The 20,047-nt window shown below is 54.5% G+C and overlaps 2 protein-coding genes across 6 annotated transcripts in view; one reads left to right on the top strand and one right to left on the bottom strand.

Moving 5' to 3' along the window:
* The first annotated feature begins 292 nt into the window (after positions 1 to 292).
* On the top strand, positions 293 to 18,256 carry ABCC2 (ATP binding cassette subfamily C member 2). The gene is made up of 32 exons (XM_058029689.1): positions 293 to 334; positions 796 to 1,050; positions 1,476 to 1,598; positions 2,619 to 2,753; positions 3,145 to 3,267; positions 3,579 to 3,634; positions 3,829 to 4,060; positions 4,673 to 4,860; positions 5,409 to 5,586; positions 6,067 to 6,321; positions 6,807 to 6,872; positions 7,307 to 7,444; positions 7,774 to 7,920; positions 8,185 to 8,273; positions 8,363 to 8,425; positions 8,607 to 8,733; positions 8,876 to 9,052; positions 9,163 to 9,330; positions 9,620 to 9,806; positions 10,647 to 10,779; positions 11,195 to 11,300; positions 11,531 to 11,750; positions 12,219 to 12,373; positions 13,734 to 13,889; positions 13,992 to 14,191; positions 14,821 to 14,947; positions 15,349 to 15,450; positions 15,543 to 15,686; positions 15,935 to 16,093; positions 16,332 to 16,498; positions 16,853 to 17,047; positions 17,473 to 18,256. The coding sequence occupies exons 1-32, from the start codon at positions 293 to 295 to the stop codon at positions 17,600 to 17,602; spliced, it is 4,743 nt and encodes a 1,580-aa protein (XP_057885672.1). The 3' UTR covers positions 17,603 to 18,256.
* Positions 17,603 to 20,047, bottom strand: part of DNMBP (dynamin binding protein) — a 35,261-nt gene continuing 32,816 nt past the window's right edge. For 4 of the 5 annotated variants that reach the window (XM_058029660.1, XM_058029663.1, XM_058029659.1 and 1 more), the window contains one exon: positions 17,603 to 19,972. In XM_058029660.1, the coding sequence (XP_057885643.1) occupies positions 19,787 to 19,972 (186 nt within the window). In that variant the 3' untranslated portion in view covers positions 17,603 to 19,786. The remainder of the gene's footprint in view (positions 19,973 to 20,047) is intronic. The other variant, XM_058029664.1, reaches the window with a different exon arrangement.

The following is a 20,047-nucleotide window of genomic DNA, read 5'->3' as shown; positions in this document are numbered from 1 at the left end:
GGTGTCCTGCAGTGACTCTGTGACTTCCCTGTATCTCCCCTTTGGTCTCTTCCTTGGGTCTTCCTCTCTTCCCTTCTCCTGAGCCTGTGCAGCTTCCCGAGCCCTTTTGGTCACCGCTTTGGTTTGTAGGGTTGTGCAATAGCACTGAGTTATTTATTAACTGTGGGTCATCAGAGTTTTTTGTCCCAAGACCGCTTGAGGGTGTGGGGGGACTTTTATCCCAAGCATCTGCCCAGGGCTCTCAGTTGGGCAGAGTGAGAGGAAGGAGCTGCCCTTTCTCCTTCCCCGAGCTATGTCAGCAGCCCTGGAGGAGTTCTGCGGCTCTGTCTTCTGGGTGAGTGCATCATCCCCTGTGCCTGTTCTCGGGGTGGGACACCCCTCTGGGGGGAGGGCAGTGGATTCCAAGGCTCACAGCCTGTCCTGCCAGGGAGACCCAAGTGCCAGTGGTCGGCAGAGGGTCTGGGGTTTATCCAGGAGTGCTGTGGCACTGAGTGCTGTGCACTGCCTGCACAGTGCTCACCAGACAGTGAGGCAATGACGCCTCTCTGACTGAGCTCTGTCCTGTTTTAGCCTTCCTGGGAACACAGGACAGCCTGTACAGACTTCTGGAGAGTGATTTGCCTTCAGCTGCTTCTGCTGGCTTGGCTCCAGCAAGGGGTGGCCGTCCCTCATTCAGGCAGAGAGATGGAGATGGGGATATTGCTAGGACCCTGGCCAAGCTGAAATGCTCAGCCAGGAGGGTGGATGTTGAAGTGGGGATGCAATGGTGTGGAGCTGGGTGGGCAGGACCTGTAGGAGTGTTTGCCCTTGTCCTGTGTGCCAAGTGAGAGCCAAGCAATTGCATGTGACCTGGTGTTCTGTCCTTGCTGCCCCCAGAACGATTCCTACCTTGCTCGTCCGGATGCCGACCTGCCGGTGTGCTTCCAGCAGACTGTGCTGGTCTGGATCCCCCTTGGCTTCTTCTGGATTTTGGCCCCATGGCAGCTCCTGCCCATGTGCAAATCCAGAGCCAAGAAATCCTCTGTGACCAAACTGTACATCATCAAACAGGTAGAGTGGAGCTGAGGGGGCACAGATGACAGGCTGGAGCAGCCTGAGGTGTTAGTGCTATGAGTGGAAAGACTCTGTGCTACAGTCAGGTGTGGGAGGGAAGGAGCAATGGGATAGGGAACCATCCAGGACAGAAATGTAAAGGGGAGTCCAGCAGGAGGCATATCTGGGACAGAGGGCATAACAGGGAGGGATGCACTGGGAGGGAGAGCAGAGTGTCTACTGGGGCCTCTCCTCTTGTGGGCTTCCATCTTCCAAACTGAAAATGATGGCAGCGCTCCTGTGGGGCTGTGGCACATTCGCAGGGTCGAAAGCTGCCCTAGGCCAAGTGTGGGTTGAAAAGGCTGTAAGGATGTATTTTATGCCGAGCTCTGCTGTCTCCCAGTGGTTCCAGTGTCCCCAATGGGCTGTCCCTCTCTCCACAGGTGCTGGCTGCCCTGCTGGTGCTGACGGCGGTGGCGGGGCTGGCGCTGGCGTTTGTGGATGCGGAGCAGGGCGCTGTGCCAGCCGTGCAGTACACCAACCCCAGCCTGTACATCGCCACCTGGGTAAGGGCTCAGCCTGAGCCTGCTGGCACACTGCAGCACTGAGCAGAACGAGGCTTCTCTAGCACAGAGATGAGAGGGAAGCTGTGTCCACGGGGCGGGTGTAGCCTGGAAATTGGGTAGGACTAGCCCCAAACCTGTGTGGGTGGTGCGTGAGGGTGATATGTTGAGGGCAGGTGCCTGGCCGTACAGTGCTCACTGCTGTTATCCTTAAAAATGGGATGATTCTATGCCTGCAAGTGTAGCTGAGTCCCTGACAGAACTTTCCTAGGAGCAGTATGCTTTTCACAGGACTGATTTTGCAGTGTGAACATCAGACCATGGCTTGCTGCTCTGATGTCTCACAACTTCCTTTACATTGCTGCTCAGTTTTGGGCAGACAGCTGGGAAGTACCACAGGGTGCTGAGGCACAGGAGAAAGCTGGCTAAAGAGGATCTAGTGGCTGTTGGCTTGATGGAATATGTGCATGGCAGTTACAGACATCTTGTGTGAGACATGGAGTATTCTAACAGTCTTAACAAATGCTCAGGAGCTACACTCAACAGCGAAATAGACCTTCATTTGCTTTCCTTCTTATTTTGCCGTGTCATTTAATTTCACATGCAGAGTCCATGTGAGATAAGGCAAGGGACTCCCCAGAGAGGCTGCACAGCTGGAATGTGATCTGGGCTCAGTTCCAGGTCTGGAGGCAAGGTCTGGAGACAGGGTGTGACACTTCATGGCTTGACATGTCTGAGAATCTGGAGAGAGAACAGCTAGAAAGAGAAATAGTGCCCTGCTGTAATGTCAGGGTGCATTCAAACCTGATCTTATGTCTTCCTGAAGTAAACCTTTGCCCTCTATAATTAATTCTGAAGCTTATGAAGGGTTGGTGGTGTGTTCAGGGTATTCAAGGCAGTGAATCTCAGCAGACTATGGCAGTGAATCCCAGCAGACCATGTGTGCTGCATCCCAGGACACATGCTACAAAGGCACTTTTAGAGCCAGACTTAGTCCTGCAGCTCTGATTTTTCTTTCCCCAGATGATGGTCCTGCTGGTGCAGGATGCACGGCGCTTCTGCTTGCGCAGAGATTCGGGGGTGCTCTTCTGCTTCTGGACACTCTCCCTTCTCTGTGGGATTTTGCCATTCCAGTCGCTCGTCCGGAGAGCCCTGCAGGTTGGGTTTCACAGGAAGCTCTGTCCTTCAATGTGGTCTTGCTCTGCTCCCAAAGAAAGCTTCCTCGTACTCTTCTCTTGCCAAGCTCTCTGTGTTATCACTGGGGTCTCAGCTGCCCTGGGGACCTTGGGGAACCACAAAAGACCTGAGAAGGAATCCCTGTTTGAATTCATCCTGTCTCTTTGGGGAAGTATAACTCTCCAGGACTAATTTCTCCCCTTAAACACTTATGGGAGGAGGTCGGGGAGAGGTGGTAGAGGGAAGCTGATCCAGGACTCAGAGCAGTTTTGCACTGCTCTGTTGGGCTCAGCCAGGGGATGGATCTTGTCTCTGAGTACCAGAGGCCTTGAGACAATCCCCAGCAATAACCTTGGGCTTTCCATTTCTGCAGGAACCAATCTCTGACCTGCCACGGTTTATCCTTTTCTTCATCTCCTATGGGCTCCAGCTGCTGCTCCTCCTTGTCTCAGGCCTCTCAGACGTTGCCCCAGAAACAAAGGCAATCGGGAAGAAGGTGTGAGAACTACAGGGGACTGGGTTTGGGGCACCACATCCTGAGCATTGTGTGGGGCAGAGCAGGTTCCTTGGGAAGACCTGAAGGCTTCAGCACAGGGCCCAGCAAGAGCTGGAGCCTGGAGCATGGGGTATCTGCATGTGTGTCCAGGGTGGGCTGTGGCTGGCTTGGGGCTGAGGTTTCTGGGGCTGGAGCTGGCATGGTCTGAAACCTATGGGGCTCCTTAATGGCTGGGGGTGCTAAAGCAGCTTTTGTCAAAACCATCCCCCAGATAAGCAATCTCTCAGTACCCCCTTTGCTTTGTACCACAGAACCCACAGGTGACAGCCTCCTTCCTGAGCTCCATCACCTTTGAATGGTACACCAGGTGAGCAGGGCTCTGAGGGAGGCTGGGCTGGCAAAATGCAGGGGTGCCTCAGGGGAACCTGCAGCTCAGGCTGGGAGAGGCACCATGTTGTGTGCAGCCTGTGCAGCCTGAGCCCAGGGCCAGGATGGTGTGAAGGCTCTGCATTTGCAGCAAGGAGTCTCCAACAAGTGTCATTGGATTTCTCTGTCCCACAGCATGGTTGTCAAGGGCTATCGCAAGCCCTTGGAGATAGAGGATGTCTGGGAATTGAATGATAAAGATAAGACAAAGGTTCTTTACGCTGCTTTTGAGAAGAACATGAAGACTGCGATGCAGAAGGCCAGAGCAGAACTGGAGAAACGGAAGCGCAAGAAGAGACGGCAGGAGGGTGACCTGGACCATGGGAACAGCATGAGCAAGGCCCAGAGCCAGGACATGCTGGTGCTGGTAAATCCATTCCCACTCTTGACCTTGTATGGGACTGAGACATCCAGGTCCAGCCTCAGGGAGTGAGGTCACCTCACCTGCTGCAGCCCTCTTTGCTGGGTGTTCCCTTCTTCGATCCCACAGGACCATGGGCGAGGATAGGGGAAACCATGCCAGGATCTTCCTGTCATGTCCTTGGCAGATCCCCATAGTTTGAGAGACCAAGAAAGTCTCTTTCTTTCTGCCTTACATAAAAACAGGAACCACCCTCAAATTTGCAGTACAAGCAGTTCCCTCCTGTCTATCTACCTTTTCAGCAAGGAGGTCAGAGGGAACATCATTCTGTGACCACCCCTGGCCTCAGATTCTTCATTATTTTTGCCTGATATTTGCCTGAGAGGTTCAAGCTGGTTTGGGTTTTAACAATTGCCTTTGGTACAAAAGAGAAGGTCCAGTCCTGGCTGTGTATGACATAAGCAGAGATCAGTGAAAGGGAGTGTGATGGGAGCTAAAGCTAAGGTTTTGTTCAGGATACCTGATCTGGGGTCAGTGAGGTGCTGCCCTGAAGCATCCTTCCAGATGCAGGATGTGTGCACAACCAGCTCCCTCACTTCTGTGTGGGCTTTCCTCTAGGAGGAGAAGCAGCCAAAGAAGAAGAAGAAGAAGAAGGGAGACAACAAGGACTCAGGCCCTCCCAAGGATTACCCCAGGGGTTGGTTGATGAAAACCTTGGGCAAGACCTTTTATCAGAATCTCCTGCTAGCAGTGGCATTCAAGGTGGTGCATGATGCCCTCGTGTTTGTCAGCCCCCAGCTACTGAAGTGAGTCCTTTCTCTCTGTCCTGACTGTGCACCCAGCCCCACCACCTCCCAGTGTGTGCACTGTATCCAGCCCCACCATCTCCATGTGTGCCTCTCCCAGCCACAGACCCTGGAGGCATTTTGTGCCCTCACCAAAAATGGGAGAATGTGTTGGGGTACAGTTTAACAAAGACCTGATCTGAGCTGGCTGCCAGCTCTTATGTGTGTTATCCTGCTCCCTTGCATCCTGTTGTGCCGCCCTGCTCCCTCCCTGGAGACAGTCCTGGCTCTTCTTTGGGCCCTCCCAGAGTCAGTGCAGCTCAGCCCAGCAGGGCCTCCCTGGTTTGTTGTGCAGAGCAGCACAGTCTCTGTGCTGTGGATGCACTTCCATTAGTGACCCTCTGTCTGTGGCAGAGCAGGGTTCCCAGCTTGCTGACCATCGAGCCAGCTCTCTGGGGCAGGGTTTTGTTCAGCACCCTTGTGAGGGTGCTCCCCCTGCGTTCACTGGGAGCATCCTGCTTGGGTGTGTCTCAGTAGGTGTGTGTCTCATGAGCTTCCTTCCCTGCCAGGCTGCTGATTGCCTTTGTGTCAGATGAGGATGCCTTTGCCTGGCAAGGCTATCTGTATGCCATCCTGCTCTTCCTGACAGCAGTGATCCAGTCCCTCTGCCTGCAGCAGCACTTCAGCTTGTGCTTCCAGCTTGGCATCAATGTGCGAGCCAGTCTCATTGCTGCCATCTACAAGAAGGTCTGTATAGGCCTCTCATCATCCCTGTTGGCTTCCTCCGAGCTGGGCTGTGGATAAAATCATCCACCTGCCCCATCAACCTGGGGTGTGTGCACTTTCCTCCTCAGAAGGCACAGGGGGAGCTTGGAGGACACCCAGCCATCCCTGAGGACACTGTGAGCCCTAGTTCTGCCTGGGACGTGGGTGCTGCAGCCATGTGTTTGACAGCTACCAGGGGCTGGGGCAGGGTTCTCTTCAGAGAGTGCAGCACCTGGGGCAGGTGCACAACACCTAGAATTCCTGCACAGGGTGCTTTTCTTTGCACCCAGTGGCTCCAGGTGTGCAGACAGTGAGGAGAGCGCTGGTGCCCAGTACAGAGGCACCAGGAGCAAACCCAGAAGAGGTCTCAGCCTGGTCTGCTGCTTCCCTGCTCTGAGCCATGCTGCTGGCAGCAGGGCTGCTCCCAGGCTGGCCTGTGCTGACTGAGGTTTCTCTTTGCAGTCGCTCACCATGTCCGGAGCCACCCGCAAGGAGTCCACGGTGGGGGAGACTGTCAATCTCATGTCAGCTGATGCCCAGAGGTTCATGGACATGGCCAACTTTATTCACCAGCTGTGGTCATCCCCCTTGCAAATCATCCTGTCCATTGTCTTCCTCTGGGGAGAGCTGGGCCCCTCTGTCTTGGCTGGCATTGCAACCTTGTTGCTGCTGCTCCCCATAAATGCCTTCCTGGTTGCCAAGGCCAAAACCATTCAGGTCAGTGGTGGGTGCAGTGTCCTCCCTGGTCTCTCATGTCCAACCCCACTGTTGCTCCCCTCCCTCATTTGCCACACTCCCTACCCTTTGCTTTTATGCTCTGGATCTTTCTCAGCCTAGGGAGTTGATTGCACTTGGGCTGGGGGTGCCTCTAGCCTGAGCCAGAGGGGATCAGCTGCCAGGAGTAGGAGATAGGTGAGATCTGTTCTGCCATCACAGCTGAACTTGAACCAGACTGAGCACAGCCTTGAGGGCTAAAAATGAGATATTGCCACCCATAAGATAAAGATTTAGTTTCTACCTGACAGCAGGGTAGTGTTTTTCCCCAACTTGTCCAGCGCCACAGGCTTAGCCGAGGCTCAGTTTCATGGGATGACTCCTCTGGGCTCTGGAGCCCATCCTTCCCTTCCCTGTGGCAGCCCAGATGGATTTCCAAGGATGTGCTGCTGTCTGCTTCAGGTGATGTCTGGCTCTTCTGTTTGTAGGAGAGGAACATGAAGAACAAGGATGAACGCATGAAAATAATGACTGAAATCCTCAATGGAATCAAGGTGGGCAGTGGAGTGGAGACTCTCTGGCAGCTGCTGCACCCCTCTTTTTGGCGCACTGCACCTGGAGACAGCACACCTCTATAACTCTACAGCACCAGTGTTAGTCTAGCTTGGGGGCCCTGTCTGGGTCTCAGCAATTCCCTCAGCTGCCTCATCTTTTGAAAAGTTGGCTAGGGAGGGGCTCTGGATACTTGGACTAAGACTTGGGAGCCAAGAGAGGGTTTTCTGGATGGCTGTGGTAGTGGCATGGTGGCAGAGGAGCTGGCAGTGAGGGAGTGGGAGTGCAGTGGGGAAATGCTGTCAGCAGGACAGCAGAGGGGAGATGCAGTGGCCAGTAGGCTACTGAGCAAGCCAGGTGATGGAGGTGCTGGCCACCAGTGAGCTGAGTGTGGAGGTGGGCATTCCTGTGACACCAGCACCTGCTCCCCCTGCAGATCCTGAAGCTTTTTGCCTGGGAGCCCTCCTTTGAGAAGCGAGTTAATGACATCCGGGCTCGTGAGCTCAAGAACTTGGTGAACTTTGGTTACCTGCAGTCCGTCTCTGTCTTTGCCTTCACATGTGCCCCTACCCTGGTGAGTGAGTGACAACAGCCCTGGTGTCCTTCCTCCGAGCTGGGGCTGTGCTGTGGCCAGGGGGATGGGAAATATCTGGGGCCTCAGCTGGGGTGTTTCTGCAGCAAGGAAGGGGCTGGCTGGTGGATACAGATTATGGTTCTGGTTGCTGGCAGGAGAGCTGTGGTGGAAAGGGGTCCCATCGGGGTGGTGAAATAGGGCCCAAGGGAGAACAGGAGCAGGAGGGGAACAGGTCCCCAGCATGAAGGCACTGCTGAAGCCTTGGGGTAGTTTGAGGGTCTGGGCTGCACACAAACACTGATGGTGGCTTTCCCTTCTATCTGTCCTAGGTCTCCCTGGCAAGCTTTGCTGTCTATGTGCTTGTGGATGAGAACAACATCTTGGATGCACAGAAGGCCTTCACTGCCATCTCCCTTTTCAATGTGCTGCGCTTCCCCATGGCCACACTGCCCATGGTCATCTCTGCCCTGGTGCAGGTCAGGCCTCACCTGGGGCAGGGGGTGCAGGGGGATCCCATGACCTCTGTCCAAAGCAGCAGATGGGGCTCGGGTGTGTGATGGACCCCCAGGGCTCAGTGCACAGGACTCTGCTGGCACTGGGGTAGGATAGGACTCACATGTATAACAAAGGTTTGGGGTCCAGAGGTTGGCTGGGGACTGTGATGTGATGCTCTGCCTATGGGGCTCCTGCCAGCCCACCCATGCCTGTGTGCCATCCTCATCCTCTTTCTGCCGTGGCAGACCAACGTGTCGAGTGCGAGGCTGGAGCGATACCTCAGTGGAGAGGACCTGGACACCTCAGCTATCCACCACAACCCCATTGCAGGCAGGTGAACCTCCAGACTGCTCCCTGTGGGCCTCAGGCTGGCCCAGCCCTGGGCTTTCCCCTCTCTGAGGGATATCTCTCTCTGGCAGGCAGTGCTGTGCGTTTCTCAGAGGCCACCTTTGCCTGGGAGCAGGACGGTGACCCTGCCATAAGAGAGTGAGTGCTCCATCAGGGGGCAGAGGGATGGGCAGGGGAGGCTTTCTGTGTTATTAGCTGGGGAGGGCAACCACCTCTCAGTGCTGCTAGGCATGAGTGTCCCAGAGACACTGCCCTGTCCCACCCAGGAACTGATGGGTAGCCTGGCAGTGCTGCTTCCTCAGCCCTCGTGTCTTTGCAGTGTCACCTTGGACATCACGCCTGGGAGCCTGGTGGCTGTGGTGGGGCCTGTGGGCTCAGGCAAATCTTCACTGGTGTCAGCCATGCTCGGGGAGATGGAGAATATCAAGGGACACATCAACATCCAGGTGAGAGGGGCCTGCTGGTCCACAGGGCTTTGGGGCTGCCTGGGAGCTCAGCAGGGAAGTAGAGCAGGACTGTCCCAGAGTGGTGAGGTGTCAGTGCTCAGGCTGATCTCTGACAGGTAGCTGTTCTTGTCTCTCCTTCCAGGGCTCCCTGGCCTATGTCCCCCAGCAGGCCTGGATCCAGAATGCCACACTGAAAGACAACATCATTTTTGGGTCAGAAGTGGATGAAGCCAGGTATCAGCAGGTCCTCAAGGCCTGTGCCCTCCTTCCAGACCTGGAATTGCTGCCTGCAGGTGACCAGACCGAGATTGGAGAGAAGGTATCAGCCCTGGGCCCTACGGGTTCCTGATAGCACCTGCAGCAGAGGTCAGAGCATTGCCCTGTGGCAGCCCCATGTGCAGGGAGCTCCTTCCCTTCCCTTCCCCACAGGGAATCAACCTGAGCGGGGGCCAGAAGCAGCGGGTGAGCCTGGCGCGGGCGGTGTACAGCGACGCCGACATCTACGTCCTGGACGATCCGCTCTCGGCCGTGGATGCCCACGTGGGCAAGTACCTCTTCGAGCACGTGCTGGGGCCAAAAGGGCTGCTGCAAAAGAAGGTGAGCACCCACACCCTGCAACCCACCCCCCAGCCAAGCAGGAGTGGCACTGGTGTAGTGTTGGACATCCGAGGAAGTCTGAGGTTGCTTGCCTGGGACAGAGGGGAATCATGCAGCCTTCACAGGGGGCTGCAGCAGGCTGAGTCCCCAGAGGGGTACCCTGTGTCCTCATAGCCAGGCATTGCTAAGCAGATGAGTCCCTAAGTGGGAGATGGAGAGCCTGCAGAGCCACGGCTGGGGATGAGGGGTGCTCTATGATCACTCACTACCCTGCACCCCTTTGTTGCAGACACGGATCTTGGTGACGCACAGTATCAGTTTCCTGCCCCAAGTCGATAACATTGTGGTGCTGGCAGCAGGAGCAGTGTCAGAGCATGGCTCCTACAGCACCCTGCTTGCAAACAAGGGGGCCTTTTCCCAGTTCCTGAACTTGTATGGAAATCAGGAGGAGAATGTTTCAGAGGAAAACACTGCAGGTACTGGGAACACGGTGGGGCAGTGGCAGAGTGGCTGTGTGTGTATCTTGGGGATATGAAGGTCTGATGTGTCAGCCCAACCTGGGCCTATCCAGCCCAGGCACCAATGGTGGCTGCTGTGAATCCTTCTCAGCTTCAGGCAATCAGCAGCACAGTAACTTCTGACTAAGACTTGCACTCAGGCATTATGTTGAACATCTAGCACAGGACCTGTTTAACTTTTTTACTGCCTTTTTAGTTCATTTATTATGGGTCCCAAAATCCTATGTGGCAACTGGCTTCATATTTTTGTGATGCTGGGGTCAGAAAGACTCTTTGGTTTGTTCTCAACATCTGACTGGATAATATTTCATCTTTATCATATCCCCCAATGCTATGGGGAGGAGTGGTGTGAGGTCAGGTGGGTGCTTACCCTGTCAGAGCTCAGCCCAGTTGTCCTGCTGCAGCCTGGCTATTCCCAGCATGTCTGCAGAGGGCCCACCTCCACCTGCTCAAGGAGATGCTTCTGAGCTGGAGTGACATGAACTACCAGATCTTGCACTACTAAAGTAGCACAGATCTCTACTGGAGGTCTGGCCAGTGGTGCTGGGAGGAGTCAGCAGGAGGGATTGCCTCTGAGCAGGCCTTTAGCCCTATGTCCCCTATCAGTTCTCTCTCCAGCACCATGCATTTCTTCCTCCTCCTGCTGCGCTGGTCTTGCAGCAAGGTTGGAGAAGGTGTGATACGTGGTGGTAGGACACAGCCTAGGCCTGGGGTATGGCACAGAGCAGAGGTGTGGTGTATGGGATCTGCTCTGTCCTCAGTGCCTGACCCTACCTTCCCTCATCCCTGTGCCTGTAGCTGTTGCTTTAGCTGGGGATGAAGAGGAGGCTGATGAAGCTGTGGATCCTTGCATGGAGGAGAGCACTGAAGACGTGGTGACAATGACCCTGAAGCGAGAGGCCAGCATCCATCGGAGAAAACTGAGTCGCAGGTGGGCCATGACCTGAGCTCTCAGCTCTTTCCCTGCCACAAGCACTGCTCCCTCAGAGACAGGGATCTGGGGGCTTCCCAGGGAGTTCCAGCTGGGAGCCTCCCTGCCTGCTCCTACCACAAGCTGCTCTGGGTCAGGAGCATCTGATTCTGCCTTTACTCACACTAGTGTGCCACAGCCTTACTCTGCAGTCTTCCCTGAAACTCGTGCTGATGGCTAGTTCTGCCTTTGGGAATGAGGCTTTTAATTTTATGGCTGCACATGCCTAGTGCTTCCACAAGGCTCACTCAAAGCTGCCCCAGTTAGGACATTATTGTCCAGAGGACTCCACCACTGAAGACCCAGGGATGGACTCCCAGGAGATTAGGACCAATTCAACACCCTGTGACTAATGGTACTCATCACTTTCCTGCAGCCTTAGTAAAAGGAGCACCAGTTCCCAGAAGAAGGCCCAAGAGGAGCCCCCAAAGAAGCTGAAGGGACAGCAACTGATCGAGAAAGAAGCTGTGGAAACCGGCAGGGTGAGGAGGATGGAGGGATGAAGCACTGTGCTGCCCTAAGTGCTGCCAGACCCTGAGTGTGGCTCAGAGAAGCTGGTGTGGGCTTCCACAGCCAAGAGACACGAAGGAGACTGGCTGCCTGGGACTGGTGGGTGGGGTGGTGGAGGGGAGCATGGTGGGCAGCAAGGTGGAGCCCCAAGGCTGTGCTGGCTGGCATTGCCTGCGGTCTGATGGGCTCCGTTGTTCCACAGGTGAAGTTCTCCATGTACGTGCGGTACCTGCGTGCTGTTGGCTGGTGCTTTACCTTCTGGATCGTCATGGGCTACATTGGACAATACGTGGCCTACGTGGGCAGCAACCTGTGGCTCAGTGACTGGACGGACGACTCGGTGCGCTACCAGAACCAGAGCTACCCCACGCAGCTGCGGGACCTGCGCATCGGCGTCTTTGGGGCGCTGGGCATCGCACAAGGTCAGTGTGGGGGGACAGCAGGGCCCACTCACCTCCTCTGTGTGGTCCAGCAGGGATATGACTTGCAAGGCCGGCAGCCAGCAGTGCAGTAAGGAGCAGGGGACCCCGCATTTTGTTCATTTGCCTGCTGCTGCCTTCCTTCCAGCTCCTGGCTGAATTGTGGACACACGCCAGTCTGAAAGCAGCAGAAATTGTCCCAAGTTGGTGTTGCCCCCTCAGTTTAAGATCATTTTCCTTAATCAGATTAGACATAGTGCTAGGGCCCAAGGCTTTCCAACAGGGTTAGTGTTCCTCCCCTGTGCTGGGACACAGTTGCTGAGGCCTCCCAAGAGGGTGGGATGCAGGATTATCCCAGCGGTTCGCTGCAGAGCTGCTGGCTTGGTGCTGCTTGGTGTGCCCATCAAGCCAAAGGGTACCTGCGGCCAGTGTCACCCATGAGCTGGTGACAGCCCCGTGCTCTCCTTGCAGGTGTCTTCCTGCTCTTTGCAACCATGCTGTCTGCCCGGGGTGCCATGGGAGCCTCCCGTGTCATGCACCAGCTGCTGCTCAGCAACATCCTGCGCGCGCCCATGAGCTTCTTCGACACCACCCCGGTGGGCCGCATCATCAACCGCTTTGCCAAGGTAAGGGAGCAGCCCCAACACACACAAGGTTTGTTCCACCACATCTGCAGAGTGTTGGCTATTGGCATAACCCTGCTCCTCTTGAGCACTGCACAGCTGAGCTCAGGTAAAGGCCAGGAAGGGACCAGGAGGACATGGGGATGCAAGGCTGACCGTGAGCCAAACCACATCTTGGGCTCTATTAGAAAGACAGTGTGACAAATCATGGGAATTTGTTAGCTCCTCTGCTCAGTGCTGAGGAGCTTACACCTAGATACTGTGTCCTGTTTGGAGTCACCTGGGCAAGAAGGATGAGGAGAAACAGAAGAGGGTCCACAGTAGATGACTAAGAGAGGTAAGAGCCTAGAGCTCATGTCCCAAAATAAGAAGTCCTTCTGTCGATAGACTTCCAGCAAAATCTACAATCTTTTCTATCTAAGTGAAGGTCAAAAACAAAAAGAGAAAGGAGGGAAAATACAACAGGTAATTTCAAGTGTGCTGCTTCTCCACTTATTCCTTTGGTACCATCTCTTGGTTTTTGAGAGTTAAATTTCTTCTTAAAATTAAGCCTATGGGTCTGGGTTTACTCTGAGTTGAGAGAGTATGTGGTGCCTGGCTAGGAGATAGATGAGGACCAGCTGGAGACCTGGATGCACCTGCATGGATCTGGAGTTTGCCCTGTCCCCTCTTTTTGCTTCAATTACTGCTCCTGTATACTAGGTCCTGATGAAGATGCAGTTCTTAAAGCTGGTCTGTGTAACAGGGGAATATTATAGGAAGCTTCTGTCACAGCATATGTCTCAGTTGAGAGGGCCACGATACACAAAGAATCACCATACAATTTCAGAAAGTTTTAAGCATTTGCCCTGAGTGACACCATACCACATCAGAAGGCTTCAGGTGTCTGCCCATACAGTGTAACTTCACTACAAAAGGCTGAAAGCATCTGCTCTTCTTGCTTTTCAGCCCAAACTTTTATACTCTTCATCTTACATGTATTACACCTGAGTGTGCTCTTTACCCTTTTGTGATTGGTCAGTGCACTTTGGCACTCCATGTCTCATTACCTTCAATGCTGTTCACCTGTTTTTCACAGCTGTAGCCCATTGGGGATGAGGCTCAGCTGCAGCTCCACTCCCAATTACCACAAACTGTGTACCTACAAGTTTCTCTGTAAAGTCAGCTTTTCACAAGCTAAGGACTGTGGCCCTAAATGAGGTTGTGACCATACCACCAATTCAGGATGATCTGATATTTTTACAAGTGTCTGGCACTGTGTTATCACAGGAGTGTGTAGGAACCCTGTGTGTAAGGGGCCTTTGGGCTTCTCCTTCTCTCTGGGGTCACTGACTGCTTCTCTATACTTTTCTATATGCTCCAGGACATCTTCACAGTGGATGAGACCATTCCCACGTCCTTCCGCACCTGGATCTCCTGTTTCATGGGCATCATTAGCACACTGATTGTGATCTGCCTGGCCACTCCGTTCTTTGCTATTGTTATCATTCCCTTGAGCATCTTCTACTATTTTGTGCTGGTGAGTAACTGGGCCCTGAGTGAAGCTTCTGCCCTGCTGAGAGCAGTATCTTGGTGGCTGCTGGGCGTTGTGTTGGTAACCAGTCTGTGTCGCTCATTTCAGCGCTTCTACGTGGCGACGTCTCGCCAGCTGAGGCGTCTGGACTCTGTCACCAGGTCTCCCATCTACTCTCACTTTGGTGAGACTGTGTCAGGCCTTTCTGTGATCCGGGCCTATGGACACCAAGAACGGTTCCTGAAGAAAAATGAAATCACCATGGACATAAATCAGAAAAGTGTTTATTCCTGGATAATATCAAATAGGTGAGTTTTACCACTTATGCCACAGCACAGCTAGCAGCACTTCTGCCTGGGGCTTCTGGGTCCTGAGAGAGATCCCTGGGATCCTGCAGTCCTCTCTCTTGATCTCAGCATTGAGGGTCTGTGTAGGTACTGGGGCAGTTTAGGATAGGGGCACCATCTGTGGCAATGGGACATTTTAGGGTGATTTTGAAAGCCAAAGTATTCTCCCCTACAAAGTGTCCAGAGGCTGGCAGGGTGAGTTGTGCAGTCAAGGGCTGAGATGCTCGTGGGTGAGCTCTGGGAAGAGGGTGATCCTCCAGGCCCAGCAGGAGTGCAGTGTGGGCACTTAGTGGTTTTGAATCTTATTGGTAAATTATTTGGGTGTTTGAAGCTCTTCTGATGCATGGCATTTCCAGCATAGGAGGTTATGTGTGAGACATGGACTGATATAAATGAACCTGCTTGCAGAATTGGCCACAGATGACCTGCTGTGTACATGCACCAATGTGTGCACTGTGCACAGCACTGGGCTCGTGGCTGCTGTGGGGGATGCTGGTGCAGTGTGCTGTTACTGGTGGGCTGTGTGTTGGGCACAGGCAGATGCCTTCCTGCCTCTGTCCCTGCCCTTCAGCTGGGCTCTCCTGGTGCAGGTGGCTGGCCATCCGTCTGGAGTTCGTTGGGAGCCTGGTGGTTTTCTTCTCTGCACTCCTGGCAGTGATTGCAAAGGGCACTCTGGAGGGTGGCATCGTGGGTCTTTCTGTCTCCTCTGCTCTCAATGTGAGTCACCGAAAGCATTTTCTCCTTCTGGGACAGGGCTACCTCTGGGAGCTCTGGGCTGCTGGCAGGATGCTGCCCTGCCACCAGTTCTGATCCTTGGAAAAGGGATTATCTGGGGTGTCCCATCAGCTGGGGAGTGGCTACAGAGCCAGGGAAGCACATATTCATCCCAGTCTGAATGGGATACTTGCTGCCATGAGGAGGAAAATGGCCCTGCTGTGGATCAGAGATGCCGCAGCAAAGTTTTTGAACAGCTGGGGAGAGGGGGGCTGTGTCTCGGCAGTGGAGCATTAGGGGCCAGGCCAGGTGTGCTCGTGCTGAGGATGATTCCCTGGGCTGAGGTGGGAGGTGGTTTTTCCTGGGTGCCACTGAGCTCTGCACCCTCTGATTCTGCCGTGCAGGTGACCCAGACACTGAACTGGCTGGTGAGGACATCTTCGGAGCTGGAGACCAACATCGTGGCTGTGGAGCGGGTCCATGAGTATGTGACCGTGAAGAATGAGGTGAGGCACCCAGGGTCTGGGCAAACAGACCCTGTTTGGTGCTAGTCAGCATTGCAGAGTGAACCCCATAATGCTCCTGTGTCCTCCCCCAGGCTCCATGGGTGACAAAAACGCGTCCACCACGTGGCTGGCCCAGCAGAGGCGAGATCCAGTTCATTGACTACAAAGTTCGCTACCGACCTGAACTGGACCTGGTTCTTCAGGGGATCACCTGTAACATTGGGAGCACTGAGAAGGTGCCTCTGCCCTCACTATGCTCTTTACAAAGACTCTGTTAAAGTTGTTTCTTCTTCTTGGCTTCAGTCTGTGCGCTGGGGTGGGATGGTGATGGGATGTGGCTCCTGGAGACTTGAGCTCCTGGAAAGGAACTAAAGCAGACAGTCTGGGTGATGGTAAGGGCAGAAAGGCCCACCAGACCAAGATGGAGAGTAACTGCCCTGTTTTATACAGCCCTATCATCTGGTCTAATAAGCTGCTTCCACAGGTTGGGGTTGTGGGCCGGACCGGGGCTGGAAAATCCTCCCTCACCAATTGCCTGTTCCGGGTGCTGGAGGCGGCCGGAGGGAAGATCATCATCGACGACGTGGACATAGCAACAATTGGCCTCCACGACCTGCGCAACAACCTCACCATCATCCCCCAGGTGAGCTGACCCCCACCCTTCCACATCCCACTGCTGCGTGGCCCCTGCAGGCACTGCATGGCCTCGGTGTATTCCTGGGAGCTGTGGACGTGCCAAAGGCCTGTGAGCAGGCTGTCACCACATCCCTTGCCAGCTGCAGGCAGTGGTGTGAGCAGGCTGCGGCCACACTTGGAGGCCAGGAGCCATTAACCCTGCTAAATGGCTGTGGTGGGGCTGAACGTGGTGCTGTCCCTGGCAGGACCCTGTGCTCTTCACTGGAACCCTGCGGATGAACCTGGACCCCTTTGACCAGTACTCAGACGAGGAGGTCTGGAAGGCCCTGGAGCTGGCTCACCTGAAGACATATGTGCAAGGCCTTCCTGAGAGGCTGCTGCATCACGTGAGCGAGGCAGGGGAGAACTTGAGGTGAGCAGAGGAGCAGATGCAGGCCCAGCTCCCCTCCCTTCTCTAGATCCCAGAGACCAGCCTGGAACAGCAGCCTCCAGCAAAGTGGCTGTCCAGGGGTGGTGCACAGAAGCTTCTGGGAAGTGAAGATGGAAGAAAATGGTGGAGGAGCCAGGGCTCTTAGGGAGCTAGTGTGAGCCAGCCTTCTGTGGTAGCCCAGAGAGTAACATGCTGAGGGACGTGGTGCTGAGAGTGGCAGATGGTCAGTGGGGAAAGGCCAGGGACAGTGTTGGGGTCAGAGCAGTGAGATGCAGTAGGCTTGCAGAACGTCCCCTAGTGTCTGTCTAGTAACTCATGCTCTACATCTCCTCCCAGTGTTGGGCAGAGGCAGCTGGTGTGCCTGGCCCGGGCCCTTCTCCGCAAAGCCAAGATCCTCATCCTGGATGAAGCAACAGCAGCCGTAGATCTGGAAACGGATCATTTAATCCAGACAACAATCCGGAGTGCGTTTGCTGACTGCACTGTCCTTACTATCGCCCATCGCCTCCACACCATCATGGACAGCAACAGGTACCATGGGACCATGCTGCAGGGCAAAGGGAATGGGCATCTGGACTCCTGGCATGGGGCAAAAGGTAGACAGCAGAGGAAGTGAGAATGCAGCCACAGGGGAAGGGGCAGATGCAGAACCTGGGGCAGTAATATGCAGTGGTGAAGAGAACAGAAGGACAGTAAGGATGCCCATGCAGAAGTGCTGCCTTTGCAGGAGAAACATTTCTTGGGATCCTTCTTTACAGCAACAACCATAGAAGCATTTGCTCTTGACACCTTGTGTATGTGACCGGTAACACAGGCAGGAGGGCTGTGCCCTCTCACTGCTGAGAGGAGAACCACATAAGTGGCTCAGGAGGAGTGAGGGCTGGTGGGCCGCAGCGCTGGCACCAGCAGCACTATCCCAGGATCCTGTGAGCTGAGGCCTTGTTCTCTTCTGCCAGGGTGATGGTGCTGCATGCTGGGCAGATTGTGGAATTCGACAGCCCCGAGGAGCTGCTCATGAAGGAGGGCACCTTCTCTGCGATGGCAAAGGACGCCGGCATCACTGCTGCAGACACCACGGCTCTGTAGGCAGAGAGCTGCAGGGGCCGCCTGTGAGACAGCTCCTCCTGCTGCCGCTCACCCACAGCCAAAGCTGCCAGGAACTGGCCTCTCTGCAGCAGGGAAGCAAAGAGGGCTTCTCTGCTTGTCCAGAGACTGAGCATCTGGACTTGAGCAAGCTGTTAACCTTACTACCACATCCTGCCTGTGTGCACACAAGGGTCTGAAGCTGTATAATTTATTCCAGGATAGAGGGGAAAAGCTGTCTGCCAGGCAGGGAAATCATGACCTCCAGTGGGGGTGGTCTTAGTTTTTGTACTTCACCATGCCAGGTGAATCTACCTTAGAGATGCTTTAGCATTATGAAATGAAATTTAGAGTTTAATCAAAGAACAAATGTTATAATTTATTTACATTTTGTAACTGTTTGTAGTCTTCCAGCTACAAGGCTATTGTCAAGGAATGTAAGTAGGCCTCAGTATGGCTTTAAACCTGGCTAGTGCCTGGCTGGAGAGAGCTGCCAACACAGGTTACAGAGAGCTGGGCAGCCCAAATTGAGGGGCACAGCTCTACTCATGCAGAACACTGCTCTGTAGCAAAATCAGGGCTGCCTGCCTTCCCTGTGGCTACTGCTCCCTTTGACTGTACTGCAAATAAATGACCCTCTCCCTGAGGTTATCACAACCACTTGTGGGGCAGACTGCAAATGTGATGGTGGTGGAGACAAGCTGGAGAGCAGCAGGCACATGTCTGTGTAACCACCATGCACACACAAAGGATGGTGGTTATTGCTGACAAACCCTTGACTCTTTGTTCTTGGGCCAGATCTCCTCAGGCAGGGAGCAGGTGCCCACTTAGAGCAGGGCAAACATTCACCCCACCAGCCCCTACTGCCCTGGAGCCCCAGAGTCAAGTAACACACAGCTGGGGGAAGAGGGCAGTGCAACCACTTCATCTTAATAAAGAAGGTTTCTGTGAGTGTTTCCTCATGCCTGAGCTGCAGCTGGCACAAAGACCAAGACAGTAGAATGCTGGATCCCACCACAACAGAAATGTTGTTCCTGGCCCTGCAGGGTCTGCATGAAGGCTGCAGCACCTGCCAGATGCTCCTCCCAGGTCTCCCAACCCTTGCAAAGGCACTTTCTATACATAAAGGCAAATCTTTATTTGCAGAGCAGCAGTACAGGGGATACAAACACTGCCCCATGCAGGGAACCTCTTCCCTTCAGGACATGGCAGCAGCCTTATCACACACCAACCCAGCAAAAGGCACCACAGCCCTCCCAGGGATGATGCTCCTGCTGCTCCAGAATGTCAGCACCCTCTCCGATGCTGTGCAGTAAAGCACAGGTGAGGCAATTCTGGTCAGACCCCAAAAAACAGGGTGGAGGACAGCTTGTGCTTTGCTTTCTCCCCTGCTCCAGCCCAGAGCGGCCAGGTGGGCATGTCAGTGCAAAGATGGGTCCTGGGCACAGCCAATACTGTGCTGACAAGAGTATGCTGTTCTGGGCTTCTGGCTCAGCTGAAAGATGGGAACCTGATGGTTGCTGGCAGCAGCAGACCTTGGAAAGGCCAAGCCCCTGGGAGAGAGACTAAGCACAAGGGAGAAGGCACCTGCTGGGGATTTTGTTGTGAGGGTTTCAGAGGCCATATCCATCCCAGACCTAGGGCTCAACTACTCCCAGCAAACCTCAGAGCTGCTTTCCCAGGCAGTGTGTAAATGTCCCATCCCAAGTCCTGCAGAGACAGGTGAGACCAGGCTCCTGCTGCACAGGGAGCGTATTCACAAAGTCTGGGTTGCTTTTAATACTACTTGACTAAAGACAATCTCCAGAAACTCAGCATTAGCCTTCCACAATTTAAATCCACAGCAGCTCCTCAGCCTGAGTCAAGCCTTACTCTTCTGGCCAAGTGACAGCCCCAAGCTTTGTTCCCCTGCTCCTGGCTGGACACAGGAGGCTCAAACACACCTAAGAGGTGAACTCACCCCTGCCCTCACACAAGCTGCCTGCTCCTGCCTACCTGGCCAGTCCACCCTTTTCTGTTCCCTAAAGGGACGATGGCAGCCAGTGTTTGGGGCCCAGGAGCACTGCACAGCTGTGAGAGGCATAGCCTTAAGGGTGAGCAGTGAGGGCTGCAGGGCTGGCCAGCCTCCCCCAGACCCTAGCAGTCCCAGCAGGAACAAGGCACGGGGTGCAGGCTCTGTCCGCAGATTCACGTGTACTCTGTCTTCCGGATGTAACTTGAGGGCACATAGCCCTGCTTGCCGTGGGCCTCAGCCAGCCACCACTCCTGATTGCCTGTGATGTCCTCAAACTGCAGGATCCTGAGTCTCTGGTTAGCTGACACGCTCAGCTCATTGGTGTTTCGGCCTTTGAAGGTGTAGAGAGCGTAGTAGACCTGCCAGACAAGGGGAGAGCATCAGTTAGGTGGTCACACCACACAGCCTTAATCTCACACTGCATAGGATGTGTG

This window comes from Melospiza georgiana, chromosome 8, assembly GCF_028018845.1.
Source record: "Melospiza georgiana isolate bMelGeo1 chromosome 8, bMelGeo1.pri, whole genome shotgun sequence".
Classification (NCBI taxonomy): Eukaryota; Metazoa; Chordata; class Aves; order Passeriformes; family Passerellidae; genus Melospiza; species Melospiza georgiana.
This window is presented reverse-complemented; position numbering and strand designations above follow the sequence as displayed.